Below are 14,349 nucleotides of genomic sequence, written 5' to 3' on the forward strand. Positions count from 1 at the left end.
CAAAATAAATGCAAAATCTGTTCCTAGTCATCATGGGAAAGAGTTAGCTCCCATCCCAATAGGGACCCAGGGTACATGTTTTTATTGTTTACCTTATGGGAATTAATGACAGATATTCTCCTTTGGGGAAACGTGGTGCATTTAGGAATTGCTGGGCAGCTTAGCTCTTATTGACAGAGATGCCTTGGAGAAGGAGGGAGAGCAACACAGAGACAAATTGCCTTCTTCTGGTCCTCCCTGAAGGCAACTCCTAGGTTGCAGGGGAAGTGGACAATGTGTTACCGACAGACACAAAAAGCAACAGCAGCAACGTTAGCCCGTAAGAAAAATTCCAAAATCCACAGAAGGGCAATGCCATTATTACCACAAACCCAAATGCCACAAAATGGCAAACAAGATTTGGAGTCCTGCAGAACTCTTAATCAGGCTGGAAGTTACACAAAAGTGGCGAGGGAGCTGGCTTACTGTTAAATCTATACAGTCTGTATTGGCCACAGTCTCAAGATGGAGCACAGGAAGAGATTGCAGACTTCGTTAGATTAGACTCTCCTAAGGTACTTTCAGTTTTAGGTTGCCCCCTAAGATGCTGTGACATAGAAACACATACCACAGCTGATTCCCTGTTTCTGAGAATAAAAAAATCCAACAGTTACTCAGATCTGCTTCCAGCATTTCTTCCAATGCCTAAACACAGAACAGGCTTTAGGAAAGAAGAAAGAGGGGGAGGGGAAGCAGGGCCATTTCAAGGCCCCTGGCAAAAAAAGCTGTTCTCTGGCAGGCCCCCTGCCTTATTCGTGTCTTGTCACCCCCCAGGATGGAGAGTGGTACTATGCTCTGTGCTGGCCGCAGACCAACACTACATTGGGACACTGTAGGCAATTAAAATGGTGGGCTTCTTGCATTCCCAGCCAATCCGGGGGTGGGGGGCACAGCTGGCATCAATGCTGGGCCCTGGCAGGATGAAGAGGCCCAGCGGCTGCATGTGTTCCTTCCCTCCTTATCAAGGCCTCAAGGATGCACTCACTTTTGCAGGGCTGTGTCGGGAAGACCCGCCTTCCACCCACAGGCAAGAGATTCAGTGAAGAGCCATTTCTGAAGCTGTCGCCATGGAAGCAGGTAGGTGGAGAAAGGGGCTGGGCCAGGCCTGTTTCTCCATTTGGATAATGGGGATCCTTGAGAGGATGGCATTGCAAGTGGTTGAGCAGGGCTGGTGAAAGGACTTGAGCATTCCATCATTTGTCTCCCCATCGAACTTATATAGGCCTTAAGCTAACAAACAGGTAAGACAGCTGTGTGTAGTGGTCCCAACTGTTCCTTTTATTTTAACTTGTCTGGTAATTATACTGCAAAGAAGCCCTCTCTACTGAAGCTCCCACACTTTCATCAGACACCCTAAGCATCCATCCAACACACAGTTACAAAACCCCAGCCAGCAGGTTCCATCTCCCTCTTCAGTCCAATCTGGCCAAAGTTAAGAAAGCCACAGTACCGCCAGCCCCACTCCTCCCATCTCCCTTTGCCTCACCTACCCGACTCATTCTTAGAGTTCATGTTGTCCTTCTTGGTAGGTGGCTGCTCAATGAACGATCAGGAAGAAGGAGAAGGCAGCTGTTTGCGGAGCTAGGCCTATGGCGGCGTTCACGTAGGGAGCGCGGGCTGACAGCGGAGATGGTCAGATGCCGTTCTACCAACACTGCTGGGACATCCCTTGTGGCAAAGGGGGCAAGTCCTTCTAGGAACCCTAGGGAAACAAGACCAACAACAACACATCAGTAAAACTCTCCCTTCTGTGAGGAGCCAGCTGGCCATGATCAAGCTGTTTTGCAAAAGGACAGGATTATGAAGATCACAGAGGATCAGCCCACTACAAAATAGCCAACTGCTGTCCTGATCAGCAACAGGTTTGAACACTCTTTGAGAAAGAAGCTGGGGTTGTCCTACTCCCAAAGCACTTCTCACTGCTCTCTTCACACCCCTCTTTCCCCTGCAGACACTGGAACCACACTGCCTGACAGCGCTCCTCCATTTATCCAAGGGACCACAAGTTGATTAATCATTTGACCATATATTGCATGTGAATGACTTAGCCCAGAGCAAGAGTGGGCAACCTGTGGCCCTACAGATGTTTTGGCCTACAACTCCCATCATTCCTCACTATTGGCTATGCTGGCTAGGGCTGATGGGAGCTGTAGGCCAAATACTGGGGGGGGGGTCACACATTGCCCACTCTGTCCTATAGTTCTACATATGTTTGAGCTCTCTGTCACAGAATCACTAATCAGCCGAGACCAGTCCCTAGGACAATGAGTGAATCTATGGCAGAAAACTCTTATCACATGCAAAGTAGATAGCTCAAGAAAGTCAGCCAAGTCACAGATGTCAGGGTCAGAGCCTACATCTGTAATATAGTATACAGTCAAGGGATTATATAGAAAACATTTATCCCTTTTACAGATCAGGGAACATTAAGGCTGAGATCCATCTCAAGGACAGAAAGCAAACCCAGAGAAGATAAACTGCAAAATGTAAACTCCATTTTTATGTTTTTTTATTTTACCATTGGTCTGTTTCTACAAACATGGCCCAATACAGACAGGAAATATACAGTGATATATGGAAACTTTCACTCTCTCAGTTTGTAACATGATAATTGTGTTGGCCATTGAGATATCTAAATGGAAGTTTAGTATGTGATGTTCAATCGCTACTCCATATTTCAGGTTCAAATACCAACCCAACTCTTACACCCAGTGGGAAGTGCAAATTACAGCCAAATATAGAATCTTTCTTGAAGACTGAGACATCAAAATGAAAATCGGTAGCCACATTTCGGACAAACATTATTCATTTCAAATATGAGCCACTGCGTTGAACCCTTTACCAAGGAGGAAAAAGAAAAACGAAACACATGATGCAATACAATATTTTATATGAAAGCAGAGATCACAGAGAAACATGTTCTCTCTCTCTCTCTCTCTCTCACACACACACACACCTCCTTAGCCACCCTTATGTTTAGGATGGGAGCATTACTGTGAAATATAACATGAAGCATCAGTTGAGTCTGATATACCAACAGTGATCCTATCTGGACAAAGCCTTATTACAGTGATCCATCCTCTGGTAACCACCTGTTTGGATTACTGCAATGCATTGTATATGAGGCCACCTTTGAAAACAGTCCAGAAACTTCTTTTGGTCCAAAACAGGGCAGCAAGATTGTCAACTGGTACTGGCTGTTCTGATCATATCATGCCTGTGTTTTTTCAACTATGCTGGCTGCCAGTCCATTTCCGAGCCCAATTCAAAGTGCTGGTTTTTACCTGTAAGGCCCTACACAGCTTGGGACCAAGCCACCTGAAGGATCACCTTCCTCCAAACCTATCTATCCAGACCCTAAGGTCACCTTCAAGGCCCTTCTCAGGGCATCTGCACCAAGTGAAGTTTGGTGGGTAGCTACCATAGAAAGGGCCTTTTGGTGATGGTGCCCTGATTGCCTGGCGCCTACAATGTGGTCCTAAAGACTGAAGAGCTTTTTATTCTCTCAGGCATTTTAAGGGCTTTTAAAAGTTGTTTTAAGACCTTTTAAGTTCACAGTATTTAATTTTCTGCTGTGAGTATTGTTTTGCAATCACTGGCTGGTTTTTTAAAAATCATCTATTTAGTTTGTATTGCTGTGGGTTTTTAACTTATTTGATGTTTAAATTTTAGTCCTTTATGTTTTTAAATTTTGTAAACTGTCTAGAGGACTATGGTGAGGGAGTGGAATCTAAGTGTTGAAAATAAAAATATCAATAAAAAATAAAAAATGTTATTTCTCTTTCAGAAATCTAACACAGAAGACAAAGTTTGCCCTGCTGCAGAAATGTATTTTGCCCCTTCCATTTACTGTCCCCCCAGCATATTTTTCTGGGGCCACTAACGATTCAACCCCTGCACCAGATTTCGAAGGGAAGAGGAAAAATGAAAATATATTGTAATGCACTATCTGCTTTGGAAATTGAAATTTGGCCACAAAAGTATACTGGAGTACATGTTTAAGACACTCTACATTTCATGTTCAAACACAAACTCAACTCTCTTACCCATTTTTGAGAGAGCCAGGAGCAAGTGAGGCCTCTTGAATGTGATAATTTACCAGTCCTGATATTTTGTCAGTAGACACAACTTAATGACTGAACAACAAAAGCAAGGTGAGGCCTTTGGTTTTTAACCCAACCATTTGGCATTCCATTTGTTGGTATGCTGATAACATGAAACTTCTTACTGAATACTGAGATGTTGGGAAGGAAATCTGATGGACACATTTCTACATTTTAAGTTTGAACACCAGCTCAACTCCCACGCTTGGTTTCAAGGGGAAAGAGTAAAGGTGCAAAATGCATTGTAAAGTGTTATCTGCTCTGAAGGCTGATATATTGCAATCAAAGTTCATGAGCACATTTGAAGACAGGCAGTATTAGCGGTTTCAGGTCCAAACCCCCACTCAGCTTCCATGCCTGTTTATAAGAATGTTTTAAAAAACACAGAAAGATGTTCAACACAGTCGCTGAATGTTGAAATTACAAAAGTGGCATTTGGTAAGTTAATTGCATAACTTTGTTTTTCAAGTAGGCCAGGAAAGATGTAAATAACAGTATAATGCAGACTTTTGGACGGCAGGGAATAGTAGAATGGGAGGAACGAAGGTCACTGGCAGGGAGGTATCAGTAAATAAGGGCATAAAGATATAATAGGGGCAAGGCTGTAGAAAGCTTTAAAGCAAAGATAGGTGTTTTGTGCTGTACACAGACTAGGATGGGAAGTCAGCACAGGAATCTGAGAAGGGGCAACACGTGGTTTGTGCAGATTTGTTTAGAAGAGATTGAGAGCCCTCTACTGCCTTGAGCAATATCATCTAAACCCCCTGGTTCTGAGAAAGGATAAAAAGCACCCCTAAACCCTCCCACTAGGACTGGATAACAGCTCAATCCTTATCAGCCAGTGGAGGAGAGAGTAGCTGCTAATTTTTCTTACACTGTGTTCTCCCGTACATACTGTACCAGAGGCTACCAAGCTTGCACTGGTGGAACGTGTCATCTCTCTGCCATTTCACTCAGCCTTTTCCTAGTTAATGAAGGTCCAGCTCTGTGCATTTGGAGCTGCCACCTCTGTCATCAGCACATTTTCCCAAATGCAGATCATCAGTACCCAATCCTGGGTGTCTTCCCCCACCCATCCTAAGCACCAGAGGTCCAAAGTATAACAAGAAAAAGCTGAAGAGAATCAGGTTGTAGAAACCAGTGTGGGAAGGCGCCAAAGCTTGAACCAGGATTACGAGGAAGGGGCAGATTTTGTAAAGTCATATAGGGGTTAGCAATATTGAACATGGGGAGGGGTGGGAAAGGAAAGGTATTATAGATAAAGCCAAAGCTTTGCACCTTGCCGACAGGGTGAATAATTATGTTATCAATGGATGTAGAGTAACTGAGGATAGGAAGGCTTGGGAAGGAAGATGAACAGATGTTAAACATTACAATCAATACATCAAGGCTATTCAATCTGTTGCCATAAATCAAAATTGGATATATGCTAAGTCTGAGACGGCAATTAAGTAAAAATATCAGGCAGGCAGCAATGCAAGATTGGATGAATGAATGGAATTTAGGGATATATGATTTAGTATCATCAGCATATAGGAGGTACTGAAAGCCATAAGACTTGATGACATCACATAGTGACAACATGTAAAGAAAAGTAGGGGACTAGGAGTTAGACTTTGAGGAACATGCAAGACTGAAGTCTAGTTTTCACTGGAAGTGATAAACCTGTGTCTGGGTTGTACCACTTCAGACTGCAGGTAGGAAGCTAGCATGTCAGGGAGAAGCATTCAAGAGTAGCCTGCTTTCCAACATGCTCATTCTCCAAGTTCAGGGAAAGTTTTTGTACTGAGAAACATTTAATTGTGTGGAACCCACACCTGCAGTCTGAGGTGGTTCAGCCCAGACATGGCTTTGCCATCTCAGTGTGGACTAGAAATGAGGAAAAGCTTCCTACCCTGAAAATGTTAAACCAACAACTTGACAGGAGTGATCAAGGGAGGGTTTTGGTTTCTTTTTAAGAAAAAGATGAAGGCATATTTGCATATGGGAAAGGAACTGGAGAAGAGGGACAAGCCGTTGATGTGACCTACTTATGGGCTTCCAACAGGCAGGTGGTTGGCCACTGTGTGAACAAAATGCTGGACTAGATGGACTCTTGGTCTGATTGAGCAGGGCTCTTCTTACAATCTTATGTGGTAGGTCGGCAACAGGGAAGATGGCAACCAGGTTTAGGAGAGGCTGGGATCAAGAAGGTATGTGGAGTATTAAATGAACATGACACGGTGGCCATCCCCTCAGGGGATACTGTGGAGGGGGAGGAGGAAAGGATCATGGCAGTAGAGAAGGGTGGACTACGTCTTACCCCAGAAATTAAGGAGCAAACCATTTCTTGCATTGCATTTAAGCAGAAGTACCTTTAACAAACATACCTTGCCTCTAGTTCTTCCAAGCTCTGGTTCCTGATACAAGCAGTCAGGATCTGCTCCTGCTTCCCTTTTATCCAGCGAAAGAAGAAATATGTGCTGTTGTAGGCATGGGCTTTGGAGTTGCTGCACACAGGCCAAAGCACTGGAGAGCCAAAGAAAATCTGACTTCCCTATGCAGAATCCATGGGCTACCACTTCCCTTCAACACTAGGATAACTCTAAAATCAGACCGGAAGGCAAGCTTGGTTTTGCACACTGATGTAAATTCTGATGGGACTTAGAACTTAAGGAATTCCACATCATGCCAACTATACAAAGAATCCACACCAATGGAGCAGTTCTTATATTTCTTCCTTATATTTCTTGTGTACATAACACTAGGCACTTTATAACAACAAAAAGATGACTGGAGTGATGTAATAAGCGAAGTGGCTCTTCACACCTCTGATTCTCAAAATCTCTACATGCATGCATTTCAACAAGGTATAAGTCAGGCCAGTACCCCCATGTTTGGGAATTCAGGCCAAACACCTGCAAAGGGAGGGGGTGTGAAGTGATTAACCCCTTCCCCTGACTGTTATCATCTTCCTAGCCACTTTCTGCTGTGATGGAGAAACGCATGTTGGGAACCTCAGCAGGGGGAAGTGGCAGGGGGAGGAGGGAAGAGGGTTGAAGGGGAAGTGGCAGGTTGAGTCAGGGTTAAGAGCTTCCCCTCCCCCCTTATTCGCTGCAAAATGGTCCCTCGCCATGCTGGTGTGCAGCTGTTCAATAGCAACCTAGTTTCCAAACATTTGGTAGGTGGGAAAAGGATTGAGCCCTTTCTCTCAATAATTTCCTGCTCTTCTTAATCTTCCCCTTCCCATGTCCTTTGCATCCAGAAGACTCCAGGTTCAATCCTTGGCATCTCCAGTTTAAAGGGTCATGTAGCAGATGATGGGAAAGACTTGAAACCTTGGGCAGTCACCACCAATCAGAGAAGGTAACGCTGGGCTAGATCAGGAGTCTTTCAGCCCAAGGGTTAGGGTTACATTTCAGAAAAGCTTGGGGGGGATGTATTCCAGTGGTGGCCAGGGCCAAAGGGGTGTGGCCACAATACCAGCATATTTTAGCTTAAAGTTCTTACTCCCACTAACTGTTGGGTGGTATAGAAGTGTAGTAAACAAATAAATAAAAGCCTTTGGAAATGCATTTCAACCTTTTACAATGGGGGAAAAAAACTGCAGAAAAGCTGGAAAACCACAAAATGATCAGTGGTCAGGGGAAAGGGGGAATGGCCTTCTGAGGAACCTTGGAGAGCCGGATTGGGACCCCGGGCGGGCTGGATTTGCCCTCTGGGTCTAAGGTTCTGCACATCCGGGCTAGATGGACAAATAGTCTTTCCTGGTGTAAGACATTTTTTTTGCATTCCATAAAACAGCCTCTAATTGGGGGAAAGAGAACTGCTAGGCTACCACTACATGTGTTTGCGTGTAATGTACAGCTTGGCTCTGCGGTCCTCTCTAGCAGCCACCTAATGACAAATTTAACTGGAGAGAATATAACAGTTGTTTCTTCTGCCATAGGAATTTAGAATTGCATTGCTTAGCTCTACTTTATGTTTTTCCTGGTGAGAGCAGTGGGGATTTATACCTCATTTGTCGGTTTCACCTATTTGAATGGAGCTGGGTCTGTGGGCTCCAAATTTTATCTCAGATTTCTCTCTGTTGGAAGTAACAGAATTGCATCATGATCTGTTACGATCCTCATCCAATCCAATCAGGTTGGTGGGTTATCTGGAACTTTTAACAATAAGCATAGGCATGATGCTGGGGCGAAGGGGTGAGGGTATTTCCAGTTACTATTGCTCTGCATTGAACTGCATGGTGGTTTCAAGAACACTGCTGCTGGATTGATTTGTTGGTGCATGTTTGGTAGAACAGAGACCAAGCAACAGTGGAGCGACCACACCAATGGCCACCATGTCTATCGAACAGGGAAGAAAGCATGTAATCCTCAGAAAGCAGAAAAACTCTTGCCACCACGGCCCAAGTGACTCTGAGGCTCAGCCCAATGTCAAAAACACAGCTCTGCCCGTCCCTTGACTCAAAGAGCAAGGTCTTGTTGCTGGCAACTGACTAGCTATCATGGACAGATAAGATCAGTGGATCCCCTCCAGAGGAGCTGATTAGGGATCTAGCAGCGCTGCAATTAAAGTGGTAACGGTGACAGTCAATAAACAGCTATTACGTCCACTCAGTCCTTCTCCCAGCCCATCGACATCAAGTATAGCCTGAGTGCTCAACTGGTATATTCTTTCCCAGAAATCCAGGAAGCAGCAAATTATGGTTGATGCTCACGTTACATTCATTTATGAATGCAGCATGAACATTCATGTTACACTGCCATTTTTCACAGAATTATCAAGATCAATTAACAATATATCCGGGTTTATTTCAATTGGCCTCTTTATTTCAGATCCTCTAACACAAGGATTCTTAAACACTGCCCTAGTGAACCAAGAACAAAATGTTTTAGCCTGTGTAGCAAGTGCATATTAACTCAGACAAATCAGACAATTTGGCTGGCAAAACTGCATTGATTTCATTACTTGTTTTAGTCAGTAGTGTGTTATACCTTATACTAAAATATACTCCTCACTCCTGCCCCAACCATCAGGAAAAAAGAAAAGGAGCATGGCTTGTAGCTCCTCAAAAGGGGAGGCGCAGATAACCTGGGAATGGTCCATAATTCAGTGGTAGAGCACATGCTTTACATGCAGAAGGTCCCAGGTTTGATTCCCAACATCTCCAGATAGCGCTGGGATAGACCTCTGTCTGAAATCCTAGAGAGCTGCTGCCAATGAGCCAATATACAATGCTGAGTTAGATGGTCCAATAGCCTGTCTTTGTATAAGGCAGATTTCTGTGTTCTGGTTGTGGTTACTCTGCAGTCAGGCAAAGGCACTCTGCATATGTTCAGATACATGCTATTATTTAAAGGTTCAAGGCCTAGATCTGAACCTATCAAACAGTTTCTGGGGTTAAGTACTAGTAATGTGAAGATGAGCTTTCACTGGGATATAAGTAGGGAAATAGGATTTCTTCTCTGCCTCCTGGCCCAATCAAGCCACCCATCAAATCTGGATTGAGAGTGGCAAGTAAGAGAATTTTAGGTAAGAGTTCACATCTCCAATAGCATACCTCTGTGGGCAAGGGCACTTGCTCCCAGACATTGGCAAAAACACAGGAACCCATTCTAAACCTCATCTTTGCCAACTATAAGAGCTAGACATTTGCTCTTACGCGGAAGGGGGGGACACTCTCAAGGAGAATTCGATATTCTTACAAGAGGCTAGGATCACAGGCCTACTAGATCACAGACATGGAAAAAAACAAAATACCATCTAGTTTAAGTCTCAAAGCACTTCACACATTGTCTCAATAATCCTGCTCAACAGCTTTGTAACAGCCAGTATTGTTTTCTCCGTATTACAGATGGCCAGCGGGGAGGGGGGGGGGGAGCAGTTAAAAAATAGTGATTTGCCTAAGGTCACCCAGCAATCGGGTATTTCCTGCGCAACAGCACAGACTCTTAATTGCTACACAAGAGACAAAGCAAGTTACACGCACCAATCTGCAACAGAAACACACTAACGCAATCTAGACCACTGTATGCCACAAAAAATGAGCAAGGGCATTAGATCAAAGTTGCTCTGGACAGCTCAAACAAGAAGCAAAGCCACATACTATTGTAGAAAGCCAAGAAGACTCACAACCCAGGAAGATCTGTCACCAACTTGACCTGGGTGAAAATTCCATTAAGGCACACCTTGGTAGTCAGGTTGCAATTAAACCACTAAAACCTGATTTTAAGTGAGGTAGTCCAGAGGTAGAGGCAGCCTGCACAGAACTGAGGCAAGTCTCACACATCCCTTCGTTACACTCGTAAGGAAGGCAAGTTGTAGGCAACTTATGCCTGTCAGCTCCATTCCAAACAAAACAGCCCTAATACCTGAAAGAACAATGTGAGATGAAGCCAAATACAAATTTGGCCTTAGGAACTGAGTTCGGCTTGGTCCTTTTCAACATGAATACTCTCATGCTACTTCCTGCACACACACAGAGTTTTGTAATGAGTGTCGGGAAAGCCAGAATATGGATGGATGGGAACCAACTATATCAGCCTATGCATGATGTTAAATAGTTCCAGAGTTCAGAAAATAATATGCAAAGTGGTCCGCAGAACTTTTTAATCGCATGGATCTAAGACCATGTGACTGAAGCTTGCAAATGTCACTTCTGAAAGGTTAGGGAGAGTCCAGCTGCTTCTAAGGGCAGTCATGCATGCACTGACTCCAGAGTCATTTTAAGTTGCTTTTCAATAGCATAATAGCAAAGGGAGAACAGAGGATTATTTGACCCCTTAATCTGACTAGAAGTGGATTTTTGCACAATAAACTGATCCGAGGGCCTGCACTCTTTATTTATTTTATTTAATTTATTAAATTTATTAATCGCCCATCTGGCTGGTCACCCAGCCACTCTGGGCGATGTACAACGTATAATAAAACAGTTTAAAACAATACAATTCTACAATAAAAACATTTTCTAAAATACCCTAACCCACCCCAAATGGTCTTTGGGGGAGATCACTCTTTGATCTCCCCCAAAACTCAACAGTCCAGAACTTCAGCCTGCTCCATACCCCCACCCCAAATTCTGCTTGTACTCCACACAGCATCAGACTGAGAATCTGCTGTCTGTAAATTTCTTCAGTTTCACTCAGGAACCACAGACTTTCTGGGACTAGCTTCCATTTTTTAAAAAAATCAAGCATCTTAGGAATAAAGCCATCATATAAACAACATGCATCTAACCATTAACACTCAGATCCTTGTCAAAACTAAGAAATCATCAGCTACGTTACCCAAGCAAAACATGTCCATTTCCATTCCAGGTAAGAATGTTGTAGGCTATCCAACCCCATTCTGTTACCATCACTTAGTACTGTTGTAAATCCTTTTCTTGAACATTGCATATAATTGTCACAGACAATACATTTTGCATTTCATTGCCATTTGCCCCATTTCCTTCTTCTATACTCACGTATTTTGTGTGTGCGTTCACACACAAAATAGAGGCATATATATACACCTGCAAACTTGATCATGCATCTGATCAAGTGGACTCTAATCCACCAAAATTTATGCCGTTACCAACTCTTAATCTTTAAGGTGCCACAAGACTCTGTTTCTGCTGCAGCAGACTAACCCAGCTCCCCTCCTGAAAGCTGCCTCTACCCCATTCATCAAGTTCCACTGACTGTGTGCTTTCCAGAGCATGCTGCAGATGAAACCAGAGCCCAGATTCCACATTCTGGAGAAGCTTTGTCAAGATGATGTCAAGTAAGGAAAAACTCATTGTTAAAAACAGCAAATGCTGCTATGGAGATCTTTGTTTTGTTCTTTCCCCGAATTCCCCCACACACACACATTCATTCTCACACCTAGACGCAGACACTTCTCCTGCCTAATATTTCTAGCATATTATAAGCAGAAATCTGTGCATCAATAAGCATCCTTTGCATGCTCAACCTCCACGCTACAAAACCCTTCTTACCGACCGCAAGTGGCAGAGGAATGGCAGCAAGAAAAAACCCCTCCCCACCAAACAGAGGGTGGTTACAGTTGTAAGACAATAAATTAGTATGCCACAAGATTCCGGGGTTGGGGTGCTTGAAGTGTGTGTGTGTGTGGGGGGGTGCTAATTCTTGCTTGCAGTTGCTCTGGCAACCAAACACAGAATTCCCCACTCACACACAGAGCAACATGAGGAGCAGGGTGTTGAAACCTGGAAAAGACATTGAGGAAATTGCATATGGAGAAGCCGACATAAAAACGTTCCCCTCAAGAAAGGAAATACTGAAGCGGTATACACGACAACAGACAATACACGGACACACACCATTCATTTGCGCTCTGAATGAGGGCGACTCGAGAGTTTGGTCTGGGTTGTTTTCCACCCGCTTCTCTGGCACTAGGGCTGAGAAGTTCGGCTTCTCGCCCGCTGCTGCTGCGGACTGGCCCGGCTCACCCCCGCATGTGGAAGCCACAGTTTTCAATGACAGAGCGGGAGGCGGAGGGAGGAGGGGCCAGTCGAGCGACACCCCAACTCCACCCTGGACCGGGTGCCACACGCATTTGGCGCGGCTGCCCTGCCAGCGGGCCGTTAGCCCTTCCGCCTCCCGCTCGCACACGCCGCCCTTTCTCTCCCCTGCCGCTCCCCGTCGGGCTCGGGTAGCTTTCCTCAGGCAAAAGTTTAGCGCGCCGCGGGAAGAGCCCTTCAGCCGCGGCCCCTGCACCGCCAACCCCGGCGCCTGCCGAAAGACTGCAGCGCTCCGGGCAGCTTCTCTCTCGCCCGCTTCCCCGCTGCAGCTCCACACAGCCGTCCTTCGGCCAGCGCCCGCCAAACCTACTTCGCGCGAGCCGGCCCAGGCGAAGACGGCGAGGGAAAAGAGGGTGCGCCGGGACAACCTTCAGCCATCCCGCTCCCCCCTCTCCACTCTTTTTTTTACCTGCCAGAAGATCGGGAAAAATGGCGCGTTCCTGCTGCTGCTTTTCTTGCAGATGTTCGTGCAGGATGGGGAGCTTGCAGTGACTGGGCCCGGCTTGTCCCAGATGTATCTCTTCTTCCTCCCCGCCACCACCAAGGGGGGGGGGAAGGAAAACTATAACCGGCTGTCCCTGCCACGGCAGCCCTTCATAACCACAACCACCTCCTCCTTTTCCTCCTCTCCTCCATCTTTGCAGCTGGTTTTGCTCGGCCGCCGCCGCCGCCAAACACTAACAACAACATTCAGTGACGTCATTCGCCGTCACGTGACGGGCCCCTTGCTCTATAAATAGGCCCGCTCCCGCTCGGTGGGCGAGGGGGCCTGGCTTACGGAGGAGGGGACGCGCCCTGACTGGCGTTAAAGGGCCCGCCGGAAACGAGCTAGCTCAGACACACTTGAAAACGGAATGCGGAGCTTTCCCAACGTTCTCCTTGTGCTGCATCATGGGAATACCGACCGTATCTTCCAACATGTGTGGAATGAACAAAACAACAACAAAATGAGGGGCGTTCGTTTTATTCTGTGAAGTTATTTATGTAAAATATGTTTCTAGGCCACCTTTCAGAGCAGGAGTCCTCCCCCAAGGCAGCTGACGGCGATACAATTCAAGTAGTAAAAACAGCGAACGTTCATAAAAGCAACCCGCATAAAAAGCCCTTGCAACCCAGAACAGTCCGATTATTTATTTATTTATTTGATTTATGTCCTGCCTTTCCACCAGAAAAATGGCACTCAACGCGGCTAAGAAGGATAGGGCCAAGTTTAAGACAAAACACTTAATTAAAACAATCATAAAAGCAAACAGATTAAAAGAACAATTAAAAACAATAAAAGTAGTGAACACCGTTGTGAATATCGCTGGTTTCAGAATAAGGATCATTGCCTGAGACCCCTTCTTCCTCTGCATTTGTCAGAGCCAGCTCCAGGTTGGAAGGAGTCCTGAGAAAATCATTGTCCGAGACACACCCACCCATTCCTCCCATTTAAAATTTTCCACAATGCTGCAGAGCTCTGTGGGAAATTTTAATTGGTGGGCAGTTCCCAAATGCCCATCTCAGATCAGTGGTGTACACAGGCAGATCTTTGGGGCAGATGTCCAGGGCCCCACTCAGAATGAGCAAGGCAGGGTGGGGCAAAGGCAGCAGAGCTAGCTTACCACGTTTTGAAGTCAATGAAGTAATACATATTACCAGGGCCAGCTATCATTAGGTGAAGCAGCCACCTCAGGCAGCAGTTGCTGGGGGACGGCA

At 45.4% G+C, this 14,349-nt stretch overlaps 1 protein-coding gene across 8 annotated transcripts in view; it reads right to left on the reverse strand.

Annotated features, from left to right (window-relative positions):
• Positions 1-13,307, reverse strand: part of HDAC5 (histone deacetylase 5) — a 133,185-nt gene extending 119,878 nt beyond the window's left edge. For all 8 annotated transcript variants that reach the window (XM_084804900.1, XM_084804899.1, XM_084804903.1 and 5 more), the window contains exons 1-2: positions 13,061-13,307; positions 1,530-1,741 (exon numbers count right to left, since the gene is read on the reverse strand). In XM_084804900.1, the coding sequence (XP_084661026.1) occupies positions 1,530-1,551 (22 nt within the window). In that variant the 5' untranslated portion in view covers positions 1,552-1,741; positions 13,061-13,307. The remainder of the gene's footprint in view (positions 1-1,529; positions 1,742-13,060) is intronic.
• Between the last annotated feature and the right edge of the window lie 1,042 nt (positions 13,308-14,349).

This window comes from Heloderma suspectum, chromosome 6, assembly GCF_057233095.1.
Source record: "Heloderma suspectum isolate Gila_16-S chromosome 6, 16-S_ref, whole genome shotgun sequence".
Taxonomy (NCBI): Eukaryota; Metazoa; Chordata; class Lepidosauria; order Squamata; family Helodermatidae; genus Heloderma; species Heloderma suspectum.